Source organism: Lissotriton helveticus, chromosome 2_1 (genome assembly GCF_964261635.1).
Source record: "Lissotriton helveticus chromosome 2_1, aLisHel1.1, whole genome shotgun sequence".
NCBI classification, from domain to species: domain Eukaryota; kingdom Metazoa; phylum Chordata; class Amphibia; order Caudata; family Salamandridae; genus Lissotriton; species Lissotriton helveticus.
This window is the reverse complement of record NC_136059.1, coordinates 1,025,115,334-1,025,129,328: the sequence shown is the minus strand read 5'-3', so window position 1 is coordinate 1,025,129,328 and position 13,995 is coordinate 1,025,115,334. Positions and strand designations below refer to the sequence as shown.

At 44.8% G+C, this 13,995-nt stretch overlaps 1 protein-coding gene across 4 annotated transcripts in view; it reads left to right on the top strand.

The window, feature by feature from the left end:
- Positions 1–13,995, top strand: part of NAA35 (N-alpha-acetyltransferase 35, NatC auxiliary subunit) — a 423,189-nt gene that overhangs the window by 191,189 nt on the left and 218,005 nt on the right. For all 4 annotated transcript variants that reach the window (XM_078675799.1, XM_078675796.1, XM_078675797.1 and 1 more), the window contains exons 10-11: positions 1,906–1,989; positions 3,148–3,262. In XM_078675799.1, coding sequence (XP_078531925.1) covers positions 1,906–1,989; positions 3,148–3,262 — 199 coding nt within the window. The remainder of the gene's footprint in view (positions 1–1,905; positions 1,990–3,147; positions 3,263–13,995) is intronic.

Here is a 13,995-nt window from a genome sequence, read left to right as displayed (position 1 = left end):
CCCTTGGTTAAAACAGTAGTGATCGTGAATGGTGAGTGATAAGTGCTCAAGAAGGGTTCTTTAAAATACACGAAAAAACAGACTGAAACTTTAATTGGTCTGGGTTCGGGTAAACTCAATGAGTAGGTTTCTAGTGTGCAGCTATGGAATGATTAGGAATTCAAGCGCACTATGTTGTAGTGAGGTTAAAATACGGTCGACATGTTTCAGCCCTGTTCGCCTATGTAGGTCAGTGGGCTTTCTTCAGGACCAGTGGTAATAAGTGAATTAAGTGAAAAAAGAAAAAGGTTTTGACCTGTTTCTTCAGTTGGTGATAGGTCGCATTGTACCTATCGAAATGACTGATGACACTTCATCGGGTTGGCGGCATAAGTAGGGATTGCCTCACTTGGACTCTTCTCCTACAGCGCAGCTTGTGCTGTCTCTGCCTCTCTCAACCCGGATTATTGACACATGGATGTAAGCAGAGGTCGAAGTGGGTGGGATCGCAGGGGCACGACGTGTCCATACTTTATAAAAATGTATGAGCAGCCATTCCCCTACTTTTGCGAAAAGACAACTGTCCTGGGACAGTTAATTCCGATAGTTAAAATTCTTCAGCTGAAGTTTTATTCAAGGAGTCTTCTGTGCAGTGAACCCGAGAGAGGCGCAGACAGTTAAATAAGCCTTCTCGCCAGGGTGCCTGCTTGCCTGAAAGAAATGTAAATGTGCGCAGCTGATCAATCTGCAAATGCCATGGGTTCTTGTGAGCCGGTACTGGTTCGAATCACTTGGAGATTTGTGATGACAAAGATGTATTCTTTTTGAGTGGTAATGCAAGAGAGTTACTAGCTAAGCTGTGAAGTGCCTGCTTTTAAGGGACTGTTGTATATATATAAAAAAGTTGCATTACGTACAGTTAGGGTGTTAGTATTATCTATATTTCGGAAGCACATTTTATCTTAAACCTTTATCCACATTTTGTAGCAGTCTATCTAATACTGTGTGTAATGCAAGTTTAAAATAATGACTTAAATATTCACAGTGCTTTCTGTCACAGGCTGTGACCTTGTAGCACTAAACACACACAGTCACTATTCTCCATTGCACAAACCCAGATGTAATTCTAAGGCTCTCTGGTTACACACAGACCTCTGGAGTGCATTAACTAAGTTTTCATACTGTACTATTGTGCATTTCCCATTGATTAACGTAACATTTTAATTGTATTTTTAATTTAAGCTGCACTGCATATATGCAGCTACCTGAAGGCGAAAGATTAAAAAAATGACAGGATTTTTTTTTTTTAGCCACAGCCACACCTTTGACCCCGCCCCCATTGCATGCAGAAGTATGGTTCCCATACTTTATTTTAGTGCAATTCAACCGCTGGATGTAAGAGGCAGAGAGCAAGGTTGAGGGTGTGCCAACTTATATGTAGTCTGGGAAGTTATTTAGCGTCAAACTTAAAGGAGGTATTATTAATGAACCGAATCAGTGAAAATACAGTGATGTTTCCCACTATGAGTCAAAGACCTGTTGCTGTGCCAGTGCTTTTTACTGCTTTTGTGTTATCGCTCTTTTGTCAACTGCGAGGATCGAAGAAGACTATTCCGAATGTATGCTCAGGCGTAGAGTTTGCTTTTTTTTCTGCTGGGTTTGGTGCTGCTGTTGTGTTTGTTTTGTGGGTTGCACATAAAGATGCTTAACAAAGATGATGGTGAGACATGGGTTGCGAATCTGTGAGGTCTAGCAGATTGCAAATTACCACAGTGTGTGCTCTACAGAGTTTACTGTTCTCCAAGTGTTCTTGTTGTAGCTGTCATTAAATTGTATATTGCATGTATGGGTACATCAAAAAGGTGGCTGCTATTTTAGTTCTTCATTATAAAGATCTCTTTCTGACATGTATTTTTAATATTGCAGCATCAGCAGTGCCTTGCCGTATTCAGCAGAGTAAAATTCACACGTGTGTTATTGACAGTACTCATAGCCTTCACTAAAAAAGAGGCAAGTACCTTTGGTTCTGTACTGCATGATATTTTATTGTAGATAAAATGTAAGTTTGATTTTAAAAACTCATTTGCGAGTTGGGGTTTTGGACTCTGCTTTTCACCACTGTAAAGATTTGTTTCATGGGGAAAATGTCCAGTGATCTGATTAGTATATTATTTTGGATGGGGAGTACTTCATTCGATATCGCAAGATTGCATGTGAACATGCAGCACCTTAGCAGCTTTACTTGATTAAATATCCCTAATTTCCACTCACCTGCCCCCCAATATACATACAGCTCCACTTTCTGTCCTCGTCTGGCAGGAAAGAACAATGATGAGACATGGTAGGCAGAGAAATATTGATAGTCAAACATGGCTGGTCCACCTAAGTTTCATTTATGAATGTTGTCCAAAATAATGTGAACTATGATGATCTGCCTTTCTGGTAGTCAGACATGTTCTTCGCCGTTCTCTGTTCTTCTATTACAAACCTGATGTGTGAGATTCTATAATGTTACAGAGGTTACTTCCATCCCAAACAATGGATTTCTGTACTTGGGTACACAAGGAACCACAGTATTTCTTCCTCTGTCTCCTTAATCACAATGTTCACGTTTTCTCTGACACTGGACTATCCTTATCACCTATGTCCTGACATACGATAGCCGTGTAAATCATAGTCAATCACCTTGCAGAGAGGACATCAGGCTCTATTACAGCTTCCTTACTGTAGGGCAATGCAGGAGATCTGGTTGTCTCATAATAAAATTAGTTATCCAGAGAAGATAGAGGACATTTCCATATTTCCATAATCCTTGTGGGCAAAGTGGCTGGCAACCTGCTAAGATCACAGACTTTAGTAGGTAAGGGAAGCCACTAAAGTCCAGGGAGTGATGACTGGAAGATAATTTTTAGGACAAGTGTGCCAACCACTGTGGTTTTAAAGATGGTTTCTTTTGCTACGAGGTAAGCAATAAGCTTCCTTCACTGCCATGAAATCACTCTGTTGTAAGTGCACTTCACACAATACTTAATGAAACATACCCCTAACTTTGAGAGAACCACTATTGAACACACTTTTCTTACTAATCGGTCGACTTATCTTTCTAATGCCTTGAATGAAACGCATCCTGGCAGTGGGTACTTAGAACGAGTTTGTCTCCTTTTCCAGATAAGTGCTGTGGTAGAAGCTCAGAAGCTGATGGCCCAAGCAGCGGACCTCCTTTCTGCTATTCACAGCTCATTCCATTATGGCATCCAAGCCAAGAATGACACCACGAAAGGAGGTAATTGCATAATGTTTTTACTGTGTTGTCCTTGTTGCAGCAAATGTTTTTGTCAGAGAAGTGTATTTTCACTTATAAAAAACTGGCTAAAGTCTGATGTGATGTCATTTAAAATGTATTGGTCAGAGGCATCCGTTTGTAGAATAAACGGTAGGGAATAGTCAGGGCTTATCAGGACAGGACTGGAGGTCAGGGCTCCTTTCAGATCGGTGAATGCCTGCCATAAGAGGGGTGTGGGTTCTTTCAAGGCCAGGTCGGTGTGAGTGGATTTCTTCAGGAGATCCGTAAGAGGGGCTGCCCTCTGGGAGAAGTTGGGAACGAATCTCCTATAATAACCCAGGAGTCCGAGGAACGCTCGGAGATCTTTCTTTGTCTGTGGAAAGGGAAGGGTCTGGATAGCCTTGGTTTTGGTTTCCTGCGGTCTGATCAGCCCTTCTCCCAGAAGGAAGCCGAGGTACTGGACGGTTTGTGCAGCCAGGGTGGTTTTGGCGGGGTTGATGGAAAAACGAAAAGAACCTAGGGAAGACACCACCTCGTATAGATGCATTAGGTGTTGTTCCCAGCTATCGCTGAAGATAACAATGTCGTCCAAATATGCCCCTGCATACAGTGAGTGTGGACGCAGGACCTGGTTCATGGCTCGCTGAAAGGTAGCGGGGGCACCGTGAAGCCCGAAGGGCATGACGATGAACTGAAACAGCCCCTCCGGGGTAGAGAAGGCGGTCTTCTTTTTGTCTTGGGCTCTGAGGGGTATCTGCCAGTAACCCTTACAGAGGTCGAGGGTGGATATGTATTTGGCCTTCCCTATTTTCTCGACCATTTCATCAACCCTAGGTAAGGGATAAGTGTCAAATGTGGATACCTTGTTGACCTCCCGAAAGTCTATACAAAACCTGACAGACCCGTCAGGTTTTGGCACAAGGACAATAGGGGAATTCCAATCGCTGACCGAAGGTTCGATGATCCCCATTTTAAGCATGTCCTCGATCTCCCTTCGTATGACTGCTCTGCGTGCTTTGGGGACTCGATAGGGTCTCAATCGTACTACTTTCCCAGGTTCTGTGTCGATGGTGTGGGTGGTGACAGTGGTCCGTCCCGGATAGGAGGAGAAGACATCCTTTACGGGCGACAGGGCTTCTCGGAGTTCCCGGGTTTGGACAGAGGTCAGAGCGGGATCTATGCAGGGGTCAAAAGGGAAGGATGACAGAAGTCTGGACGCGGTGAGGACAGGACGGGGTCCTTCCCATTTTTTCAGGAGGTTCACGTGGTATATTTGGGACGTGCCCCTCGTGGGGTCTAGTTCAACCTCGTAGGTAACGGGTGTCACCTGGCGCCGGATGACATAGGGACCTTGCCACTGTCCCAGAAGTTTTTGGTCGGAGGAGGGCATCATCAAGAGGACCAAGTCCCCGACGGTGAAGACACGGGCTCTTGTACCTTTGTCATACTGTCTTTTCTGTGCGTCTTGTGCTCTTTCTAGGTTGTGTTTCACTATTTCTCGTATCTCTGCTAGATGGGTCTTCAGGTTGTCCACGTACTCGGGTAAAGGACGTGTACGGTCTGGTTCGGCTTCCCAGGCTTCTTGTGCCATGTCCAGTAGGGTACGAGGGGGCCGCCCATACAACAACTCATAGGGGGAGTAGCCTGTACTGCTCTGTGTCTTACAGCGTATGGCAAAAAGGGCCAGCGGTAACATCTCTTCCCACCGTCTGGCTTCTAACCCTAGCAGCTTTTTTAAGGTCTGTTTTAGGGTGGCGTTGTAACGCTCGACCAGACCGTCAGTTTGGGGGTGGTACGCAGACGTCCTAATTTGTTTAATGCCTAACTGAGCACAGACCTGTTTCAGAAGAGACGAGACGAAAGGTGTGCCCTGGTCAGTGAGGGTCTCTCGGGGAAATCCAACCCGGGAAAACATCGTTAGTAGGGCTTTGGCTATGTTCTGTGCTGTGGGTTGGCGTAAGGGGAAGGCCTCAGGGAAGCGAGTGGCGTAGTCCACTATGACCAACGCGTAGCGACACCCGCTTCGGGAGGGCAGTAGGGGTCCTATAATGTCCATCCCTATCCTGCTGAACGGGATGTCTATGAGAGGGAGGGGCTGTAGGGGTACCCTTGGTGGTCGATATCGACTGTGTTTTTGGCAGACGGCACATTCGCGGCAGTAGGTTTTTATGCGCTGATGGACACCGGGCCAATAGAACTTGGCCAGGACCGCCTGACTGGTCTTTTCATCCCCGAAATGTCCCCCTAGCAGATGGCTGTGTGCTAAGAAAAGGACCTTGTCCTGAAAGGGGCCCGGGATCAGTAGTTGTGGGACCTGGAGTGGCCCTCCCTTTCGATACAACAACCCCTTTTGTTTGAAGAAGTAGGGACCTACTTGTGTGGGGTCCTCATGGTCTAGGGCCCTTCCCCATGCCTCTTGTAGGAGCGGATCCTCCTGTTGTGCTGCTCTAAACTCTTGGTCGGTCTGCCAGGGATGTTCATCAATGTTCGTAGGGTAGGCATATGTGTGGTTGTTCTTCTCCTTTCTCTTCTGGTTTTTTTGATTTTCGTGGTTTGGGTTCAGTAGGGTCGGGAGACAGACCCTGGGAATAGGGGGCCTCTTTCCACCACTGGACTAGAGAATCAGTAGTGTCCTGAAGGAGTTTAGGGAGTCCGGAGTAATCACTCCCTAGGATGGCTTGTTCCGGTAAGGCCGGCACCAGACCGACTGTGAGGTTAGTACCTCGGTCTCCAGGGTGTTGTACCCATACCTGAGTGGTGGGGTAGCGTTTAGTGTCCCCATGGACGCACTGGATGGCTACCACTCCTGTAGGGGTAGGTGGAGGGAGAGCCAGGTCTTGAGGACGGAGGACGCTTTGACGGCAACCAGTATCCGCGAGGGCGAGGACCTCTTGTCCTTCGATGGACACGGGACAATGAAACAGAGGGGGTGCAGCCCCCGGCGTATGACAGACGTAGTTACGAACCAGGCCTATTTCCATCGGGACCTCCTTCTGGGGGCATACGCGGGCTATATGTCCAAAGTTACCGCAGTTGTAGCACTGAGGTCCAGGGTTGGGGGGGCTGTACAGGATCGGAGAGGGTAGGAGGGGAGCAGGTTCCGGTCTCCGGGGTAGCAGAGGGCGGGGAGGACGATTGGCGGTCATGTGATGAGGCCGGTGGACGGGTTCCTCCTTGTTGCGTTGCAGGTCTTGGGCACGGCCATAAGCAAAGGCTATTTCTACGGCCGTCTCCAGGTTGAGCCGGGTGTGTTGGCGTACCCATCTCTGGGTAGCTGGATGTAGGGAGTTCAGGAATTGTTCCAGATAGATCTTCTCAAGGATGTCTTCTTTGGTGGAGGTGTCTGGTCTGAGCCACCTGTTGGTGAGATCCTTGATCCGAAAGGAGAGAGCCCGAGGGTTTTCTTGGGGCCCTTCTTTTGCCTGCCTTAGCTTTATGCGGTACGTGTCGTCATCCACTCCTAGACGTTCCAGGATACACTTCTTTATGTCAGCATAGGGATTATTGCCCTGGATATTGGCCTGTTGGTAGGCGGCCTGTAAATCCCCTGTCAAAAGGGGACCTAGGTATTGGCCCCATCGCTCCACAGGCCATTTCGCGGCCTGAGCCAACCTCTCGAAGTTGGTGAAGAAGTAGTCCGGGTCTTCCCCCGGGACGTACTTCTGGAGGACCACGGAAGGAAGGGAGGCCATAGGTCTTGGTTGTCCTATGGCGTCGGTCAGCTTGCCCATGGCCTGTTCATGCACTGTCCCTTGGCCCTTGAGAACGTCATGCAGCTGACCCCTGTCATCCTCCGCTGTCTTCAAGAATTGTTCCATCAGTTTCCCTAGTTGCTCCTGGGACTCGGCCATTCGTTTCATAATGGCCTCCATGCTTTCAGCTGATCCCACTTCTGACACCAGATGTGATGGTGGGTGTGTCGCGGGCTGAAATATCAGGCAAGGAGGCCGGATGTAGTGGGCTATGCCGGTTTTTATTAAGCAAAAAACGTCCAGAAACAAGAGAACTGTGGATCTGTAGGGAGGCCTGGTTCTTTTTGTCTTCCGTTGGGTCTGTCTCCGTTCGGGGTCCTTCTCTTTGGGTCAGGGTCCGGTCTGGGTGTTCTTCGGGTCGGGCTCGGTCCTCGGGGAGACTCCTCGGAGGGCAACAAGAGAAAGAAAGGGACCGTTAGTTCCGGGCGTGGAGTCGGCAAACAGCCTGTCACCGACACCGGGTTGTGAGGGAAGGATAGAGGAGGGAGTCGTGAGGACAAAGGAGCTCCCAAGAACGGAAGGGAGGAAGGGCGAAGGAGGGGGAAACAGCAAGGGTGTCCGAAGGGTGAGTGCGGGGAAACAGAGTCAATATCATGAGGGTGCTTTACAATTTACACAGTGAGATAACTACGTGCTCCATGACTAGGTATGGGAGAGAATCACACACTATATACACTGAGCACCTAACGTGCTCTGAAGCGGGTTTCTAAGTACTCACGCGGTCCGCCGTAGCTCTCCAGTGAGCCACGGCCGCTCTTCAGTCACCTCCTCAGGGACTCCACCAATCTTCCGACCATACGTCTTCTTCGGGTTTCTCTTCTCCTCCGTCTTCTCCGCCAGTCTGGGTATCCTGCCACGATGCTCCGACGGCGTTCTGGTCGATGGGTTCGCTTTTCACAGGTGCTGCCGCTGCCTTAGGGGTGGGACTTCCGGGGTCGATGCAGAGTGCTTCCTGTTGGCGGCGGCCGCTGGTTGGTTCCTGCAACAGAGGGGGGTACTTCGTGTCATGGATGCCGCTCCGGCAATGTTGCGAGTCACTGGTGGTCGAGTGAAAGGGCTTGCGTTTGGTACCCCAGATACCGGTGAGTGCCTAGGGGGGTTTATTCCTGGCGGGGGTGAAAGCGGGACAGGATCACAAAGATCTTTTAGAGTGTCACATAATTTGAATAGAGTAACAAGCAGTAAAACATAAGTGGGAAGGAGTGTATTGAAAACTAAACCTTAACTTGACTACTTGTATAAGGCTATACTGATTAACTTGAGCATTGATATACAATTTCTTTCCTGCCAGGAATATCACATGGCTGTTTTACTTATTTCGCTGGGGGACGTAATGCTCAAGAGGGCAATAGTTGAAGTCTTGTTCTGCAAGCCCTAGGATGGCACAGGCTGGGCTGGTTGGCTTAGTGCAATGACATTGCTATATTTGTAAAGGCAATGCGGAATATCCGATTTCCATTTTGCACCTGGTCCATCAACCTCAAACAATCGCCTAGCCTCCCCGAAGAATTTGATTCTATGAAACAGTCGCACAGCTGCCCTTAAAGGATCATCTATTTCCAAATACTGCTAAGCAAGAGAGGAAAAAGTGGGGAAATGAAATAAAGACAAGAAACCACCTTGGGTAGAAAATTCCAATCGGCTTCAAGAAGCCACTTTCCTTTGTGAAACCGCACAAACAGCTTTATTGACAAGCATCTCAGTAACTCTGTTAAATGCAAGAATAGCAACAATAAAAATACATTTCTGTGCTAAACCTCTCAAATCACATTTGTACGCAGGCTCAAACTGGCCTGCCAAGAGCTATTAGCTGAGACCAAATTGATGTTCCAGGATGAAACTGTGGGTTTGACTTTAGAAATCTTTCTCAAAACAATCATGAATCACTGCATGATGGACAGATAAACTCCTGTTATGTATCTTGTGTTAGCCAAAGTTTACCATTGGCCAAAACATATGTGGGAGAAAGGAAACTTGAACCCCAGAATCTCAGACAGCCCTAAATATTAACTTCAGAGATTTTGCTCCGCACAGCGCTGATGTAGCATGAAAGATCACCTACTTTAACATCAGACCCAGCATTAGTTTAGGAGAGTAATAATAATAGGAACTGGGACCACTCAAAAACTGAGTTCTATGTCATAGAAAAGTTAAAGGGTTTTATTGAAAAAAATTCAAAATAGACATTACAGAGAAATTAAAAATGTATACCGTGAAGGCTCCGATACAGAGTACTAATCAGAAATTAGCATTATTCTTAGTCCCAATAAGCAGTAAAAATCATGAAGGCAGCATTTCTAATGGGAAGGTTAGTCATCTAATTCTCTGAAATTAAATGATGAGGTCTCAAGGGGAAAACAAGAAGTCTCAGTAAATGGACTGCATCCCAAGTAGAACAGGAAATGCCTCTATAGTAATGTCATATTCACAAGGAACACCAACAGCATCTCTATGGCAAAAAGAAAAGGCTCTGGCTCACCCACAAAATCAAGAGTTTTCATACACATTTTATGAATAGGTACTAAGCAAAACAAACTGCAATTTAAGCATGGCATGACTAGTGATGACACACATTGAGCAAACTGGAATTCAGATCATTACAAATAGACACATAATGCTAACCAATTGTTTAAGGAAAGGAGCACTTCAGTAGCTTCTGCGCTGTTGCTGTCCGGAGATGCACAACTCCATATGAAATTTTTTTCAAACAAAGACCCGTACGCCACTGTATTCTAATAGGCCAACATCTGAAGTCGTGTAAGTGTCCTTTGGATTGAAACATTCAGTATATGGAAGATAACCAGTTACATCACAGTGTCATGAGCTCTGCGAAGACTAGGGGGAAAGAAGACACGCAGTAGGCACATTGATTGGGAGGGGTAATGAGCAGAAGCAAGATAAACAGAATACCAGCACAGCATCCATATTAATAATATGGTTTATCTGAAAAAAATGTGGCACAGCTAAACTATTTAATAAACACTTCTAAATGGCAAATAAAAATAATTTCAAATGCAACATGAATAATTCGTCATTTATGACTAAATTCACCCTAAAAATCATTAGTTTTACAAAAAAAATGTGTTACCCATAATTGCACATTTAAAAAGCTTCCCCACAAGTAAATAAAGTATTCAACACCACTGTTATGTAGAGGCATGATTCCTGTGCCAAATAATGTCTAGGAAATCTCCATTTCCATCCTGTAAAGAGGAAGATCGAAACAGATGTCAAGTTCACTAAAAGTGAGTTGTGATTACAAAATCCCCGCTACCTGGGAGACCTTGTTTTTTTCTGTGAGGGAGTTTAATATAGAAGAGAGAAGGAAGTGAATGTACCAAAGTTACATGAGTGAAGTTAGAAAGGGGAGTACCATTGAAGTATTGGTCACACTACATGTTTGACTTTGAGATGTCCCTCATGAGTTGAATCCTGTTGGATGTCACCTAATACATGAAGCTTAGGAAGAACTCAAAGGATTTCCGAATGGTCATATGTAGTGCACGTGGAAGTTACAGACTATGGGACTGGTTCACAAAGGTAACTTACATTTTTGAGTAAGTGTACACTTTTGAGTAGGTTTAATACTTTTCGATATTCACAAAATCCCAATGTATGTTAGTACCAAATAAAAAGTTGTAAAAAATAATGGAGGTAGGTTTCTAAAGGAAATAATAAATAGAATGATTGCAATAGTTAAAAATATGATGTAATAATGTTAAAAATATAAACAAATAGTACACCTTATTTAATTCTAAAATATTTTAATAGCCTATTTTGAATTAAATAATAGAACAATATTTTGTAATAAAAATAATAAATTTAAATCCATAAATCACTTTTAAGGTGTGAATCTGTTTTTTAATTTAAACTTTGAAAAAATAATTTAAATTTAATATATTTCCATTAAATGCAGGTTTTTTGTTTGACAATTTTATTTTGCCTTTTCAAAAGAGAATAAAAGGAATGCGACACATTATACAATTCAACTAGCAATAGTAAGTCAGATCAAAAAAAAAAATACGACCTGGAAAGGTGGAACACTTAAACCCAGACAGAATGGAAAAATCAGTAGGACATTTCACCCCACAACGGTCATGTACATGAATGTTCCGCTTCAACAGAAGCCTCCTCAGGGTCAGGAGAGGACATAATGTGGATGCCAGATGTGCGCAGAAGCGTGAACATTGTCACATGAAGCCCCCTTCTCATTGGTGCTTAATGTGAGTGGTAAAAGAGTGCCACGTTGCGTTAAACTTAGCGGCCCCATCCCGAATGATAGCAGTACATTTATCCATGTCTTGTATGGACCATACCTTCTTCCACCACATATTTTATGAAAGGAGGAAGCGGTTGCTTCTACAGCTGCGCCACGCAAAGTTGTGCCTCTGGAGGCGAAAAGGAGAGCAGAAAGCCTTTAGTGATCGATGTGGGGAAAAGCCTGCCAGACCCTAGGTCACCCAGTAAAATCGTTAGTGGTTCAAGTGGAAGCTGAACATTGACTATGGTCTGTAATATATGTTGAATCTAAGCCCAGAGTGTCCAGATCACTGGGCATGATAACCATGTGTGTAGGAAGGTGCCCCTCCCCCTTCCAGCACAAGTCCGAACACTCAAACATCTTGGCTAGTCTAACAGGTGTGGGATACCAACGGGTCAAAACTTTGTATGCGTTTTCCTTATAATGGACACAATTGAACACTTGGCTGCCCTGAGGTAGATGACCCCACCCAAAAGAGTTGTTAGATATCTCAGTGGCTAACTCTTTCCCATTGTAATACATAAGCGTGTTCTTAAGAAGGAGTCAACTGTAAGAAGTATCAGTAGAGTCACAATATGCCCTTTTGGCATAAGTTATTGAGTTAGAGGGACTCCACGGGCATATCATCGCGCTGGAGAACCTGAAGCGTGAGGGGCCTGCCTGCCCAATGAAGAGACTGACTCAATCTGAAGCAGTTGCGTCCAGTGAGGACAAATTTAGCCTCTAGGTCACCTCATGGGCGTAGATCACCATTGTCCTAAAAGTCACTCAGGATGGGGGAGTGCCCGTGAACCCAATAAAAGGAAGCAGAGTGAGCCATACCCGGAGGCAAGTCAGGATTATGGGACAGGGGGGTGAGTCTGAAGGGGTACGTTGGGAATGCCTTACTCTTTCATACCCCTCTCCAGTAGGCCAGGAACAGTGATGTCACCAGCATTAGTGGAGGAGCTGTTGCTTCAAAGGAAGCCGGGATCCATAACAGCACGGGGAGGGGGAGAAAACTCCTGTTCGACTTGAACCCAAGCTCCGATCAGGGTCATGATTCCAGTCCAAAGAAGGGCCAAGTTGTGCCACCAAGATATAAGTAGAAACATCGGAGAAGCCCAGGCCACCCTCCAAAACCGGGTGGCCCAACGTTGCTCTGGTCACTCCCCCCCCCCCCATGAAATGCGGCATTTTCATGCAGGCGTGTTTAGGAAGCGATGGAGGAAGGACTAGCGGAAGATCTGGATGACATATAACAAGCGAGGCATAAAGTTAATTTTCCAACTATTAAGTTGGCACAGCCACAAGATCTCTAGTTTACCCCAACGATATGTCGTTGAAGAGGGAAGTGAGAAGTATGTTACAGGAGTTTGTCTTTCATCTGCGGTGGGAAATGAATCCCTAGATAAGGGATGGTCGTCATCCGCCATTGGAAGCTTCCCCCCGAATAGGGCCCTCCACGCTGTTTTGGGGATCGTCCGCACTTGTGACTTAGTGAAGTTCTTTTTAAAGCCCAATACCTGAAAGAAGTGTTTCTAGCTCCTCCATCAACACCGGAACTGTGGAGGTGGGATTTGTTTGAATGCAAAGGATGTCATCAGTGACTGAGACTCATTAGTTGCGGATTTAATTAATGACTAATTTAATAGCGCTGTAGCAATTTTTTTGTTCTACAGTTAAAGTAGATTTATAACATTAATTTAAATTAATATTTAACAAGATATGGCACATTCTAGGAATGGGGAAGATCACCATGTCCTTAGCTGGGAAGGGCTCTGAGTACTCCGATACATGGGGCCCATTTGTGTCATTATTATCGCAGGAGTTTCAGCAGGCCTATATATATCTCCGACTACTGCGAAAAGTGAAAGATTCCTCAACTACACAAAGGGTTTTGTCCCGAGTGGGGTGAGTTGGGGGGGTGCATTGGTGAGTTGGGATTAGTTCTTTTTGTTATCAGCACGAAATAATGCCTTGTAACGCTGCACTGAGGGTGTTCACCCAAGGTGGTTGGGAATTCGCTTCTAGTTTTCATTTTGTCTTATTTGAAAATGCTAGTAAAAGATTTAAACCATAAATTAATATTGAACTTACAAGTATTTTTATATATTGCTCTGCGAGTTACATTTTTTTTTTAACTATTAACGAAACCTTACTATGGTGTGACTCTGCAGTGGGGGGCAGAAATCTGTGTGGTAAAGTATAGGGATTTGTTAAAAAAGTTCATATATTATGCCCTTGTGTGCATTTCATGCTGTAACTTTTGCAGATTGCAAGTATGTAACTTTGTCTCAATGGCTTGAATAAGTCTTACCATTTTTTTTGTCAATCTTATCTGCCTTAGATGCCTATGCCAAGCCCATTGGTGGACTTCCTGTATTGTTGTAATACTTGCATATGCAGTGTTCTCAATTATTTCATGCACTTTGTCATTATTCCTGCTGAATTATGTTTTTGGTTGTACAATAATTTCTTTTAATTAATTTTGCAAGAAGAATTTGTACTTTTCTAACGAGCAATGTGCTTTCAATTGTGTTTTATTTAACTTTCTCCTTTTCGCATCATTTGGGGTTGCTGCACTTTGTCCATGAATTAATGTTTTCTCTAAAAAAAAAAGTTTCCTTTTTGAAAGTTTTTTATTTTTTTTTATTATTATGACCCTTTGAATTTTCTCAATCATTGGCCAACTGTCTTTTTTGCCATGGTTCTTTTAGTATGTTTTAGTATTTCTTTCA